General features: G+C 38.8%; 2 protein-coding genes across 3 annotated transcripts in view; one reads left to right on the top strand and one right to left on the bottom strand.

Moving 5' to 3' along the window:
- Positions 1-16,187, top strand: part of RUG3 (Regulator of chromosome condensation (RCC1) family protein) — a 239,951-nt gene that overhangs the window by 17,668 nt on the left and 206,096 nt on the right. For both annotated transcript variants that reach the window (XM_089378940.1, XM_089378941.1), the window contains exon 2: positions 7,643-7,782. In XM_089378940.1, coding sequence (XP_089235066.1) covers positions 7,643-7,782 — 140 coding nt within the window. The remainder of the gene's footprint in view (positions 1-7,642; positions 7,783-16,187) is intronic.
- Positions 13,773-15,296, bottom strand: LOC149230311 (uncharacterized). The gene is made up of 2 exons (XM_089376883.1): positions 14,077-15,296; positions 13,773-13,952 (listed from the first exon to the last, which is right to left on the bottom strand). Exon 1 carries the CDS (start codon positions 15,294-15,296, stop codon positions 14,322-14,324), a length of 975 nt encoding a protein of 324 aa, XP_089233009.1. The 3' UTR covers positions 13,773-13,952; positions 14,077-14,321.

Raw genomic sequence — 16,187 nt, 5'->3', positions numbered from 1 at the left:
AGTCAACACTAGTCAAACTGATTTCTAGCACTTTCAATTTCAGCTTTGCTTTCCTCCATAAACCTGCAACTTTTGGCCTAACGGTTCCCTTGCAAAACACACATGTGAGCTTCTTTGGAGTGGTTTGGAGATCCCTTTCTTCTTTGCTTTATTAGGAGTCTTATCCTTTTAACTTCAGCTAGTAGATAGACCATTTGTTTTGCTTTTGTTGCTGATTGTTGTAACCCTTACTGTAGTTCCCTAACACTTGTCACACGTGCGGATAAATGACCAAGAATGATGCCAAAAACAATTCGGATTTCTCTTCTTCTTGCTACGCTGGATAAGAGGCTTCTATCTCTTCCTTTCTCGCACTCCTTTCTTGTTTCAGACCCTTTCTCGCACTCCCTTGTTGTCTAAGACCCTTAACCATATTGATATCCTGAAATGAAGACGAGCAACCCTATATATAGTGGTTTGCCCATAAATTAGCTGATCTGTCTTGGAGATATGGCTGAAATGCCTTTTGGAGAAGCTTTATTATTTCATTTAAGGCCGACATGAAGAGGATTTTTGGGCTTGATCTTGGAGGGTCTCTTTGACTCTTTTAATGACTCATATATATTTGTAACATGCCCAAGAAGGGTCCTTCATACATGACATAGACTCAATTAGACTTATATGACTAGATGAGAAAATCCCTAAGGGCTCACAATGGGAGCCTTAACTAAAAATAAAATCTCTTGCTCATGAAACCCATGAGGCAAGCATTACAATAATTTTAATTTTCTTCTTTACATCTTTTACATAAAATCACAATTACATGTCATTATGAAGACCGAACCTAGTTACACTTTTCAACGCTCCCTCTTAACTAGGGAGGTATTCATAATGGTACTTGGTCATTCTCAATTTGAAGAATTTCTCATAAGATGAATCAGATTGGTAACCCATCTATATAGCATCATATCAACCAACATTGTCACATAGCAAGGCCTTGACTACCAACTCTATCTCTCCACAAGATTTGAGTTCAATGCTGGCAAGACCAATGATTCATAGACACTCTCATCATTGTCTTTCCTGGAACATACCCCACCCAAGTTCTCAGGGTGTTTTCCACCAGGACTATTCTTATCTTGGATTCGCAGTCCTCAAAGAATATCGGACTGCTCTTATCGTGGATGCCCTAATACATCCTCAAAGAGCATCAGATGCCAGATGCTTATCCAATCCTCCATTTTGTCTTCCCAAGTGAAGAGAAGAATGATGTGTCTATCTCTCCCTCTTAATTAGGCAGGACATATCTATTCCAATAAAGGAATGTACTCATTCCTACAGAAGGAATGTACCTAAGCTCCCTCTTGGCTTACGATTTTTCCAAGTTTCTTCCAAGTAAGAAACTTGTTTTCAGTCTCCCTCTTAATTAGGGACCTACAATAGCTCCTCAGGTGGAGATGGTGGGACAACTGACTGCTTGAAGAACTCCTCCTCATGATGTCCTGATCTTCTTTTCGTTATCTAGGAGTCTTCATGTTTGGGACTTCTACATAGGGCACCGACCATCCATCACTTTCATCCATGATTCAGCCACGTCATCATCGGAAAGTGATCCATCAGTCCATATCTGGCCTTCCTTCATGTCATGCTTCTTTCTTCATGCCATGTTTACTTAAGGATTTTTCATCCTACTACATGTGCATTGATGGTGGAAGACACCCATAGATCTTCCCTTGGCAGCCCTGCATAAACCCATCCAGATATTTATTCAAAAATAAAGGAATGAACATTAAAAACACCATTACCTTTGTGATGGTCTTTCATCATGACATCTACAAGTTTGCATCAACATCCTGCATACATATCGACACATCTCCCAAAGATATATATATTGTCAAAGGTCTCTTCCTTAGAGTCTTCATATCTTTCATGGAGATATCCGAGTCAAATCTTCTTGGTCTTCCAAATGTTGATTGCCTTTTACCATGGTTGCATATTTCACGATCTCTTCCTTCCTTTCTTCACACATTTCATTCCCAGGAGCTTCCAATCAGAGTTCCTCAATTGTTGTCAACCACCTCATACTTCATATGATGACATATTATGTTGATTTCATCTAGTGAATGTATGACTCATGCATTCCTACATTTCTTTGAGGGAGGAGATCCTTCCTTTTGATCATGCTTTCAAGATAGATCATTGATCCATGTTATCTGCAACCATATGACATGACTTCTACAATCAAATGTAAGCATACATACCTCATTTTTGTTTGTTTATTTTCGGGTCATCCAGGCTTCTAGCATCAACTTCCTTGATTGAAAGAGCTTCAATGCCTTGATCTGCTTCACTTTTATGTTACCATACCATCATCCCAAGAATTCCACAAGTTTGGAATTCTTGATGAAAAACACTTGCTTCCTTTCTTGATCGATGAACCTTTCGATGAAGATTCCATCAAAGAATCTTGAAGATCTAAAGTATGTGGAATTCTTGATGAAACACTTGCTTCCTTTCTTGATCGATGAACCTTTCGATGAAGATTCCATCAAAGAATCTTGAAGATCTAAAGTATCTCCATCAAAAAATGTTTCCTTTTGTCAGATACATGATGAACCTTGTACTAGATGACTTTGCCACTTATGTTTTCAATGAGATTCCCAAGAGCTATATCTTTGACTTCCATAGATTCTAACCATCTTTTATGCTTCTTTATGATGATGTCCTGAGCTCTTTCTTTCAATGCTTCTATGATGCCTTGATGCATCCCTTTTAGTGAATTATGATAGCCATATCTTACAACAGAAGGCATAGGAGCTTGAAAAGAACTTACGTGAGGAAGACTATCTCAATAGTGGAGATCTATTACTTCCTCCTTCTTGGATTTCTTCTTTTCAGCCTCCTCCACTTCCTCGGTGATGTGAGCTTCTTCTCTTCTTCTTTTGTTATTGTCCTTCTTGTTCTTAGGACAATCTCTTTTGTAGTGTCCATATTCTTGACACCCATAGCATTGGATTTTAGCCATGTTCTTTCTCTTTTTCTTAGGACCAAACTTTCCAAATTGTACCTTTCTTCTTGTCATTGCAGCATAAGCTTGATTTTGCTCAACTGCTCTCACATCAGATTTGGCCCTTAGTCTAGATTCTTCAATCTTGCATAGTGTCCATAGATCCTAGAATGGAGTAGCTTCTTTCTTTCCATAGATACTTGAAGTGAAGTAACCCCACTCGTCCAGTAGTGCATTTAATACAATTGTATTAATTTCACTATGAGACATGGCTTCTCCCAAATCTTGTAGTTGATCCCGGATCTCAGATATCCTCATAAAGTATGAGGCTATTCCATCTTCCCTAGACATCTTCAGCGTGTAGAGTTCTTGCATTAATGAGATGACTTTTCCAGCTATGCTTACAAAATACAACTCTACCAATTTGTTATAGATTTCTTTTGAAGTTTCGAGTTTAGATACATATGGGATGAGGGGATCCTTGATGGATTCTATGAGAATCCTTTAAGCCCTAACTTCCCCTTTCATATACTTGGCAAGAGCTTGAGCATCTTCCTCTCCTGGTTTTGTGATAGATCCTTTGACATGATCCATGACCTCATTTTCAATGAGATTTAGATCTGTCCTTTTCTTTCATGCAAGGTAGTTTGAAGCCCCAACCAATTCGTTGCTTTCCTTGCAAAAATACATGTTTACAGATTCAGATAAGGGCATATTGATAGGATGCTCCTTTCCCCTTGCTGCTTCCTTGATGTTGATGATGATATAGAGAATATAAAACTTCTCTTTGTTGAGGATAGTTTTCTTCAATAATGATCCTTGATCTCACAGAGAGGGAGATCCCTTTTGATGGTGAAGTCTTGTTGATGAGGATCAATGATGACTTCTTGGTGATGTCTTCAATGGTAAGGAACTTGCTTCAATGAGAGAGAGTCTTGATGACACCACCTTTTGATATAGCTTCCTTTGGATGAATAGTCTTCAAAACACTTAATCTTGAGTAGATGTAGGGTTTTGGCCTTCTTTTCTTGATGATGATCTTAATACTTCTTAGTAAACTTCTTGACTTCAAGATGATCTTCGCTTTGATGTCTTCCTCAAGATTTGATCCTTTAGTGTCCCTTGATAAGATGACCTTCCTTGACTTAGTTACCTTAGCTCCGATACCATGTTGAGAAATCTAAGGCATAAAGATTATGTGATTTCTCTTTTATTAGTCACTGCTTGTGAGTGCTTTTACTTCTTTAGATTAGAGTGTTCTTTTACTTAGGTTATTAGTGTTCTTCTTCATCAAACAATTACCAATGCATAAACCATAAAGAGACAAGAGACGCAGAATATAGGCTTGCAGCCAGGGCCAAAACGTCTCACTCTTTGAGAGGAAAACCCGAACAAATTCTTCTTCTTATAGAGATTCCAGTTGACGAACACAAAGACAAATACCAAGACCAATACCAAGACCTTTGACACAACAACCTCTCCAAGATCAAGCCACAACACCCTTCTTCACTGCTTCTCCTTCTTGACCAAGTCATCACTAGTCAAACTGATTTCTAGCACTTCCAATTTCGGCTCTGCTTTCCTCCATGGACCTGCAACTTTTGGCCTAACTGTTCCCTTGCAAAACACACGTGTGAGCTTCTTTGGAGTGGTTTGGAGATCCCTTTCTTCTTCACTTTATTAGGAGTCTTATCCTTGTAACTTCAACTAGTAGATAGACCTTTTGTTTTGCTTTTGTTGCTGACTGTTGTAACCCTTATTGCAGTTCCCTAACACCTGTCACACGTGCGGATAAATGACCAGGAATGATGCCAAAACAGTTCGGATTTCTCTTCTTCTTGCTGTGCTGGATAAGAGGCTTCTATGTCTTCCTTTCTCGCACTCCTTTCTTGTTTCAGACCCTTTCTCGCACTCCCTTGCTGTCTCAGACCCTTGACCGAATTGATGTCCTGAATTGAAGACGGGCAGCCCTATATATAGTGGTTTGCCTATAAATTAGCTGACCTGTCTTGGAGATAAGGCCGAAATGCCTTTTGGAGAAGCTTTATTATTTCATTTAAGGCCGACATGAAGAGGATTCTTGGGCTTGATCTTGGAGGGTCTCTTTGACTCTTTTAATGACATATATATTTGTAACATGCCCAAGAAGGGTCCTTCATAAATGACATAGACTCAACTAGACTTTTATGACTAGATGATTCAATCCTAAAGGCTCACAATGGGAGCCATTACTAAAATAAAATTCTTTTGATGAACCCACGAGACGAACATTACAATAATAATTTTATTTTTCGGCATTTCATCAATTACATAAAATCACAATTACACATGTCATTATGAAGACCGAACCTAGTTACTTTCCAACAAAGTTGTTGCTGGAAGGTCAAAGTTTGTTGTTGTAAGCTATATAAGGAAAGCTCATCAAGAAGGAAAGGTTGACTTTGTCTTGGAGGGGTCTTTGACAAGGGTCTTAGGTCTTGGAATTTGTCATCTGAACATTCTATAAGAAGAGAAGAATTCTTGTGGGTTTTCCTCTCAAGAGGAGAGGTTTTGGCCCTGGCTGATAGCCTATATCTTGTGTCCTCTTGTCTCATTGTGTTTCATAATTTAGTAGTTGTTTGATGAGATGAACACTAATTATAATCAAGTGAAAGAAGAAGTGATCAAGTTAAGTAAAAATGCATCACAAACAATTATCAAAGTAAGAGAAATCACCTAATCTCGCTGCCTCTAGGTTTCTCAACAATTATTCCTAGATACACTTTTATATCAGAAAATGACAATATCAACCCTTAGAAGGGGAATTACACATTTGACATAGACTCTTGAGACTTGACCAAATTCTGCGACAAGACATATGATCTAGTATGAAAAATGCATAGACTCGATAAACACTAGGATTCACCTAAGACCTCGTCAATGAGTTCCACCCTAGCTTTGGGGTATGTATGGGAGAAAAGCTCTGCCAATTATCTATTTAGAAACACACAATTTGGTGAGGTTAAAAAACTTCCCAGGATGAAACCCTTTGAAAAGAATCATAGGCTTACCTAGGTGTTATTACATGGTTTAATAGTCATACTAGAATCATTTACAATAAACTTGCAGAATTTGGGATTACAATGATGAAATTTGAAGCTGATTTTTTTTTTCCCACTGCTTTGTACTCTGCTTCTTGAACTGTTGACATGTACATGTTCAACAGTAAGTATACAAACAACTAAATAAATATGATTACTCGGAAAGTCATAGATATGCAATGCTGATCAAGGCTAAGCGACTTTCTAGTAAGTGGTCTACGTGCTTGCAACTGGTCCATGTAATCTTGTCTAAATAGGATGGGTCAATCTCCCAGTTGGATGCCACATCTTGGCAAGAGATGAGATGCTCACATGCTATGTTCTGCAAATGGCACCAGTCGATATTATTTATCTATTTCCCATATTTCTCATTTATTGTGTTGGGAGAATGTATTTCAAGCATCTCATAGTAATGTCATTCAAGAATCATGTAAAAAATGCTCCTTAAATATTTCCAAGAATGCAAGCACTTATATAAAATTTTGTTCTTTCTTCACAGAAAAGTTATCATATCTTGCATAGAGTACCAACAGCAGTAAAATATCTGTGATAACAAGGATGGTATTTTTCCACGTACCATATTGTATACCTCTTCTATGAGCTAACTAGCTTGTAACGTTAACCTTTAACACTGTTAGGTCATATCTGTTCAAACTGTTCAATCAGCATTTATTTATAGATCTTCTGCGGGAAAATTATTTTTGCTTTTGGTAGCCAAAGGTTCAGAAATGTTTTGATAGTGGCTTGAGAGACATGCTTGCATTGAATTATTATCCCATGTCCACTGGTTATGTTGTTTTGGTCTTTGTGGAATCCTTTATTGTTGCTTTTTTTCCCTTTTTTAATTAATTTGTTTTTTCCAAGATAAACCTTGCAGGGAAATGCTTAGGTGCTTCCCTGGATTTCGTGGATGGTACCTAGTGTAAACCCATTGGTGCTGCTTACAGTGGCTGACCTAGTAGGGACATCGAGTGAGGAACGCAATAGAGGCAACCAGCCTGAGCGCTTGACGTCGAGACCTCCTGCATGAAATTCAAAGCACTCATACACTTGAGCTAGCCCACCGGGATTGTCAAATTCTTCTTTCTTATAATTATATAATCCTACTTTCTTGTATAATCCAACTTTCTTAACATCCAAACTAACTGATTACCATGTCATGGACACATCTCCTTTGATTGACCTTTTTGAATTCTCATCTGACCCCCATTATATTTTCTAGACATTAAATTCTCTGCATGTCTGACATTGATTATGAAATTGGCCCAAGATGCCCCTGATTTTTTGTTCGTATCTCACTTTTCTTTCATTTTTCTGAATAACTTGTTAAAAGTACCACAGTTTCTAAGCTGGGTTTTGTTCATATTTTTGGTGTCTAAAATAAGTCTCATTGGTTAAGCCACAGAAAAATCAACTTCTGTATTATGCTTTGTTTCTGCTGGAATTAAAATTTTTTCATTCTGTCTCTGTTTTCCGATTATGAATGCTTCTGGCTGCAATAACAAGGAAAGTTGTTAATCGTTAGGAGATACTTGGGTAAATTTTGTGACATTCCACTTATGATGAAGATTTGCAGGGGATATGGAGGTTTTGGAGCACTTGGTCATTCTGTTTATCACAGGGAGCTTATACCTAAGCAAGTTAGAAAACATTGGGAGGGGAAGATTGTGTATCTTGCAACCAGTGGAGCTCATACAGCTGCTATTTGTGACTCAGGTGTGGATTGTTTGAATGGTCCTTATTTCTTTGCTTTTTGGTCTGATTGTGTATGCCCAATACGTGGTAGCAATTGCCATAAGTGGTACAGAAGGATAAGCCCAAACACAAAATTGTTTGGCACCAACATTACAGGCACCGCCTTCTTATAGATTCATGTTTTTGCATGAATGATTTTTTCTTTCCTTTTCTGCAGAAGAATATAATTTATCATGTCTAAAACTGCATATAATTACAATGAAAATATGGGTGGCATGATGGCACACCTTAAGTCACCTGATTAGTCCTCCATTAGAAAAATAGCAACAGATCATAATTATGACAAATAATTTCTATCCAGAAATACATCTTATAACCAATGTAATGATCATTTATGTAGAAGCTACAAACAAACAAATCAACCACTAAGCGCAAGCAGCCACAACAGCAGGGTGCATCTGGGTTAGCATCTCTTGGGAGCACATTCCAGAAATGCTCCCCGTTGTGAGCTTTTTTAGAAGTGCAATCTTGACCTAGGTAGGCATGCTCTTGAGTGCTTTTGATTGGGAGCACACTCTTGAGACCGCTCCCCGTACAAGCAAAATATGCCTAAATTTTTAATTAATATTATTTTTTAATCAGAGCTTGTTACCACCCAAACTGTTACTTTAGAGATGAAAGTCCTAGAGCTCAAGTAAGACCCTAGGACACTAAACCAGGGCCACCCATTGTCAACACAGTAGCTTTTCACACACTTTTGACAGGCTATTCTCTATTACAAGGGGAATCCCTAATAAAACCCTAAGCCAAAAAATGATGAATGCAAGGACTGTTCTTGACTTGGGACAACGAATCTGAAATCTGAATTTTATTTTCATTATTTTTCAAATTTGTAAATTGTATTGATTAAAAATGATAATTTATGACAACAATTGATAATTTAAAATAGTATGTGTTTGGGATATGATAGAACTTGTTGTCACTCATTGCAAAATGTGTCTTCAGCTGTCCAAAGTGCAAAAGAGCAGTTGTCACTCATTGCAAAATGTGTCTTCAGCTGTCCAAAGTGCAAAAGAGCAGTGACGTTTGAAGCCATCTTCTAAGCCACAAAAACACTCAAAGCTAAATTGGACCCTCTCCATTGGATAGTGTTCGGAATAAGATTTCCAATGGTATGTGGAAGTCCAAAAATGGACTTCTGGATCAGAAGATATGCCTTGTTGAAGTTTGAGGGTTTTGTTTCCTTTGAAAGGAAAGATAGAAGAACAAATCGGAGGATCAGGCAGCAGGACATATCGGCGATCACAATATCGGAGGTCCCATATATCGACGATCGCACATCATAGCGATATCGACGATAGGCGTTTGAAAGTGACAACATTAAGAAAGTTGTGATCAACGAACACCGATAGTGTTAAATCGCCAGGATTGTGCCTTCAGTGTTAAAGCACTGGGGAGGGCCTAATGCAAATTAACGAAGGATTTTATTTAAAAACCAGAGCAGGACCGGGCCTTTTCTCTCTCCTCCAACGGGACGCGTGGCAACATAAGATTGGTTCCAATAAGGGACACATGGTGAACAGAGATTGGTTCTGATAAGGGACACGTGGTGAATAGAGATTGGTTCCGATATGCCATGTGGCGGCTGACGTCATCATGACGTGGCAATACGGTGGACACGTGGCAGGAAGATTCGACATTTTCAGGGGTCATAAGAGGCCAAAAAAGGTTGACACATGTCACCACTCACAAGGTGCTACGTGGCAAAGGATGACGTCAGATTGTAAATCGGCGTTCGCAGGTTGAGGCATGTTATTGCATCAAAGTAAAACCTCTGATTGAAATCCTCCTATTGAGGGGCTTCGATATGAGGGCTGGCACGCGGTCACGAGAAGAGCGTAAGAACCAAGGGTGCGATGCTAAGGCAAAGCACAGAGGGCTAATCGGTGATCAGCAATCGACGAAATTGAAATGTCGCAACTCCATAGTTAAACCTCCGATTGGAAATCGCCAATAAGGGAGCTCTGATATAAGGCCTGACCTACGGTCAAGAGGGACTTAAAGAACCAGGGGCAGAGAACAACTTACAAAAGAATGATAGCCCCTGGCAGGAGTCTAAATGCTTTAGCGCCTTAAGTCTAAGCAATTGGTCACCGCCCCCCGGTCATATGATGAAGAAAGCAGAAAGGGGCTAAATAAAAGGGGCTTGGGACCACAGTTAATTGTTGTTTGTAATGCCTTTTAGAGTAAAAGTCTCGACGAAGCAAAAACTTTGATATAATAGTATGGCTATATTACTAGGAATATAACACTCCGATAGTGAAAGGAAGGGAGTTATGTGATGGATGAGTCGGCAGCTGTGATTCCATGATACCACTAAGGCCATCGCAACTGATCGATCCCAGCTCTAAAAGGTGGGAATTCAAGTGGTTAAGGTGAAAGCGACTGGGACCAACCGAGCAGCGAAAGGGGCACATTGAGGCAGAGACATGGCCTGAGCAGAGGCCATAACAGGAATGGCATGGAGATATTTTCCTCTTATCATCATTTAACTTTTCCTTTTTCTTTTATTCTGCAATTTTTGTATTTCAAGAAAGGAATCAAATCTATTGTAATCATTTGGGCAACAGAGCTATCGCACGCCGAGACAGCTAGTCGATCAGACAATTGGAGCTTTGGATGAGATATTTTGTAACTGATTTTCAAAGCTCTCCCTCTCCTTATAAAAAGAGGGAAGAAACACTTAATAGAGGTTCCAGAATTCTGCACCTGAGTGGTCCAAATTCTGTGATTCCACTTTTGGTTCTATTTGCTTGTTCATGAGGGACTTGAGCGATACTTTGCTAAATGTAATGGACTAGTGATTTAGACTCTTGAAGGATTAATGAAACTATTCTGTTGATTCCTATCAGAGCAATGAGCAGTATGTTTTCCTCTTTGTATTTCAATTCATGTATGTTTCTCTTCTACTAAAATTATGTAATGAAGCTGCCGGTTTCACTCTCTCATGGTTATATGTATGCTGTTGAGTAGTAATAGTACCTGTGTAGTTACATATTTACTTGTGTACCTGTAATCAACACAGATTTACTTATGCTGATTAGTGACAAGTGTGTCCATGAGGTATAGAGTATGAAACCTTAATTCACGCTCCACAATTCCTACCATTTCACCTCCTCATTCTTTCATACTTTTGCTGGAGCTTGATGCTTAGGATTCTGCATTATATCCAACCCTCTGCATTGAATTCCCTTCTTTCTTTCCTCCTCTTCATTTTTCTACAACGCCAATATTAAAGCTGCCTATTGTTGTGTGTCGACCACTAGAACCAGACATTTCTCTTTGAGATTGGCCCGATTTACCCCTTGTGCATTTAGATCCATGTATTGGCTTGAGTTTACCTTGATGAAGGACTATTGAACCAAGCCCCTTTCATTATCTTTTCCAACTACGTGACAATTGGAGTGCAACAGAAAGCCCTACTCATAATATCCAAAAGCACTCCTCTCTTTAAGATGTCCTAGGCACTGGTCTATAATCAACCGAGAGCCTGTCTCTAGGAAGATTTCATATCTCCTGAAGCACTTGTGCTACAGGTGCTAAAAAAAGTGACAACAGAACTTTTCTAGGACTATTCAAGCCTTGTAGATTTAGCCATAGCTCCTTTGAAATTGTTACCTTGAATTATTTCTCATTTCACCCAGAGCCCTACTTTATTGAATATCATTTTTGGGTGTTTTGTTTAGCAAAACCCTTGAAAGGTATTTAGTTTGCGATTCCTTGGGTTATCTAAACTTCGAGCTTTGTTGTGGAAGCCTCCCTTATGGAGATAATATCCATCCACAAAACAATAGGGGAACAACTACTAAGGTGATAATGGTCGTTGATCCCATTGTTGCCCCTAATCTAGAGTGCTTAGTGAGGCCTTGTACTAGGGTGCTAGTTTTTGTGGTAATAGGGACGCACTTTGGCAATATAGCACATGAGAAATCCAAAATATGCAACTCCTAATACAACTATACCTAGAAATGGTCAGAGCCCATCATAATGTAAGCCAAGGTTTTTCCTTGAACCCACATAAAGTAATAAATCAAATTATGTCTAGGAGTTCTAATAAAATGTAGTACATCAAAAACAACTCCGAAAACAAGACATGAACTAAAATGCCAAATGGAACTTGAAAGTACTACTTTACTCTCTCGAATTTCTTATTCACCTACTCAAATGCTTAGAAAAAACTTATTTGTCCTACTCTACTAAGCTATTTATGGTACTAGATGACATCATAGTAATACAATTCTAGAATTAGCTTTTTTATGGTAGTGACATCTTTTCTCCATTCACATAGGAAGAATTCACTTCAGTGATATCTTCAATCTTGCAAGGCCCTAGCCACAAGTTATCAATTTTTTTGTGCTTTCATGGCTTTCCTCCTTTTTTGCCCCACATTAGGACTGTTACCCACCAAAAATTGGGTAACAGAAAAATTACTCCTAGAAGAAAATTTTTCTCATCTTTTGACAACTAGCTAACCACCATCCCTATGATTATTAGCACATAAAATTATGCTAGGATTCTCCACCTATTTCTTTGATTAGACCTCTCTCCCATCCGACATTTCTTCTTGAAGGAAGGTGGGTGATCTATACACAGGCACTTTAACCATTTTGACAATCACTTGCTTTCATTTAATGTTTTGGGCATACTAATATGGATCACAGGATAAGTTGGATGATTGACGAATTTCTATTGTATTCTTGTTCCCACACTGCAGTTGGGAGTTTAGTCGCTCACTATTGTCTAGTGGGACCTCCCTGTGAAAATTCCTTGAAATGCAACAATTGGAACTTAATTCTCCTAATTGATTAACAATTTATTAATCTTCTGGTTAATACCGGATTAATCACACTGCAATTTCTTCACCAAAAATAAATGTTGCAGAAGCAAAAATAGGAACTGAGAAATACTATCACACACGTAAAATGTTAGTTATTTTTGGAGAAACGTCCCCGGAAAAACCCAATGTGGGAAAACCAGTGCAACAACTGAGGTTTTATTTTATTATGCAGTAGTGAAATCTAAGTACAATGTTTGGAAGCCCTGCTGGCTTTCCAAACCAATGTTGTGAAAATCGCGATCGGGATTAAATCGGCGCGGGGAACGAATCGGAAAAAATCGGGAAAAAATCGTTTGGTACAAAAATATTCATTTTTTTCAATTTTTTTAATATCTAAACCATCTACAACATAAAATAAATACATTGACACATAAATATGATAAAAAAACTAATATATAAGATGTTTAATATCATTTCTAGCGCTAAAATCCAGTGTTGCACACATCGCGATCGGGATTTAATCGGCGCCGGGAAAAAAGCGGAAAAAATCGTTAAAATCGGGAAAAAATCGGAAAAAAGCGGGAAAAAATCGTTTGGCACAAAAATATTCATTTTTTTTTCAATTTTTTTCAATTTTTTTAATATCTAAACCATCTACAACATAAAATAAATACATTGACACATAAATATGATAAAAAAACTAATATATAAGATGTTTAATATCATTTCTAGCGCTAAAATCACACATAACATTGAATCATGTCCTGAATAGTAAGTCCTGAGTCCCAAGTCCAACTCAGCCTCAAAATATCAACAAAAAATATGATAATGTATCTCATCATGTCATAATGTCATATACAATAAAATGAAAGTCTAATCCTATTGATTTCCTCTGCCCCTCTTGCGAGAAAATGGCACAACTTTCTCTTTCCCTCTAGATGTAGAAGCTGGTGCCTGTGGTGGTGGAAATGGCAGTGGAGTCTGACGTGCTCTAGAAGCTGAAGAACTAGTAGTAGCAGCTACAGGAGGCTGAGGTGGACGGAGACCACGTCCTCTACTGGTGGTAGTGGTAGCCCGGGTAGCCCGGGTAGGCGGTGTCACCTCCTCCTCCTGCTCCTCCAACTCCTCCTCCTGCTCCTGCTCCTGCTCCTGCTCCTCCTCCCCCTCATCCTGCACTAACCAATCCTCAGTGGGATCCATGAGAGGCCTCTCGGTCTCAACCCTCCATTCAGCAGTGGTGTCAATCCCATCCAATGAGATGGCTTCCGTATCAGGTGTCTTCTCTAGTTGTTTCACCCACAATCGAAGATTGTAGTAGACATAGACCATGTCATTAAGTCTATGGGACTCCAACCTGTACAAAGTTCATGAAATAATAAATTAATAATTAATATTATAAAAAAAATATTGTTTAAAACTTTAATGAATTCAAAAATTTATTTGGAAATTTGCAATATTTTAAATGTTTAAGTGTTAACCTATTGCGCTTCTTGTTGTGTATTTTTTCAAATACACTCCAATTGCGCTCACATCCCGAGGAGCTGCATGTTTGGCTGAGGATCCGCACGGCAAGATTTTGCAAAAGGGGTACTCTGCCACCATACATCTTCCACCATGCGTCTACAACAAAATTACAAAGAAAATTTTAAATAAACATAAGAAAAAAATGGAATTTGAAGAAACAATGAAATTTGAAACAAAGTTACAAAGTACATACTACAAACTAAAAAATACCTGGCATTTTAACCGTCCTATCAATGACAGCCATCTCAAAGCCAAATGTGCCAGCTGACAACTTATATTGCTCAATTTGTCTAGAGACCTCCATACGTTCTTCTGAAGTTCTCACCATCTTCTGGACACAGGTTAATAATCCTTCCACGACCTCAACATCAAAATTAAACCCACATGCATAAGAAAATGCAGGGTTCAGGAAAAGGCCAGCAGCATGAATGGGACGATGGAGTGTGTTGTTCCATCGCTCATCAATGACGTTCCATAGAAGGAGTTGTCTCTGGAACCCATCATCTCCCTTGTCATCATAGTAGGACCGAATGGCTTCTTTGGCCCTATCCATGGCTTCATACAAATAGCCCATTGCGGGCTTCTCACCATCAACCAACCGAAGAACCTTTACCAAAGGTTCTGTAACAGCGCACACCTCCTGCACTCCCGCCCAGAAGTCCTCCTGGTATGAAACTAGTCTGCAGACGGCCTCTCCTTCTGGTTTGCGGCTCATTGACGAAGCACGCCACTCCTCTGAAAGAAACATTCTCTTCAAATCCCACATAGAATTCAAGAGGGATTGAAGAGATATGAAACTCGTCGCAAACCGTGTAATGGCGGGGCGCACCAACTCTTTGTTGTTGGTGCATTTTCTCATCAAGCTAAGCACAGATGTGTGATTGTAAATAAATTTTGTGATGCTTTTTGATGAGTCAACAACCTCTTTGACAAAGGGAATTTTCCCAATGTCCTCTAACATCAAATCAATACAATGGGCAGCACAAGGTGTCCAAAATAAAGTAGGATGCCTGTCCATAAGCATTCTACCAGCAGCAACATAATTTGCAGCATTGTCCGTTATGACTTGGACAACATTTTCTGCACCCACCTCCAAAATAAACACATCCAGCAAATCACATAAAGTTTTTGCATCTTTGATTTGATGAGTTGCATCAACAGATTTGATAAACATAGTCCCCAAGGACAACTAACCAAGAAGTTTATAAGGGTTCTCCCCTTTTGGTCAGTCCAACCATCTGACATAACAGTGCATCCTGTTTGTGCCCATGATGCCCTAAAATCCTCCAATCTTTGGGTGCAGTCACGCTTTTCATCTTGAAGAAGCCGGCCTCTGAAATCATGAAGAGAAGGAGTTTGTACCCCGGCCAACACTGGCAATAGCATCAAGAGTAGGTTGGAAAAATGGATTATTCCTTATAATGCTGAAAGGAATATCACTCCAGAGGAGAAATTTTGTCATCAACTTGTCAGCTTTTTCTTTTTCAGTTCTTTTTAGCATTGAACCAATAGTTGGTTGTGAACCAGGTGTGGTTCGAGGAACAAAATATGATGATGCAGCTACCGGATTGACTGACGCTGCAGTAGAACCTGTGCCACTTGGCCCACTTCCTTCAACTGACCTTTTTAGTTGCCTTTGAGTTCTTCTTTGGCGTCTCTAGTGTGCTCTAATTCTCCCAATGCTCTCATGGCTTTTTGGATAATTTCAGCATTTGTCTTTAGACAGGGCCCCACATCACGTCCAGGGATTTGTGCAAGGTGGAACTTCAACCTGTACACCCCCCGAATATTTCCTTTCCACACAACTTGCAATACAAGTTTTGTCTATCATTCAGAGTTTTAGGGTCACCATATTCCCAGAAAGGATCCAATTTCCTTGGCATGTTTGTTTTTGAATTTTGAATTTGCAAACCTATGGAAAAATAAGGATTAGGAAATAGGAATTTAGGATTACATAAATGATAATAGTAAATACAAATTACAATTTAGCATTTGCAAAATTACAAGCTAATTATTTCCAAAATCCCAATTTCTAAACCCAAGTTACCCAACCAAATGCCAAAAA

Source organism: Pinus tabuliformis, chromosome J (assembly GCF_031772625.1).
Source record: "Pinus tabuliformis cultivar Carrire ecotype Pingquan chromosome J, CPIR1, whole genome shotgun sequence".
In the NCBI taxonomy this organism is placed as follows: domain Eukaryota; kingdom Viridiplantae; phylum Streptophyta; class Pinopsida; order Pinales; family Pinaceae; genus Pinus; species Pinus tabuliformis.
The sequence above is the reverse complement of the archived record's forward strand: the minus strand, read 5'-3'. Positions and strand labels throughout refer to the sequence as shown.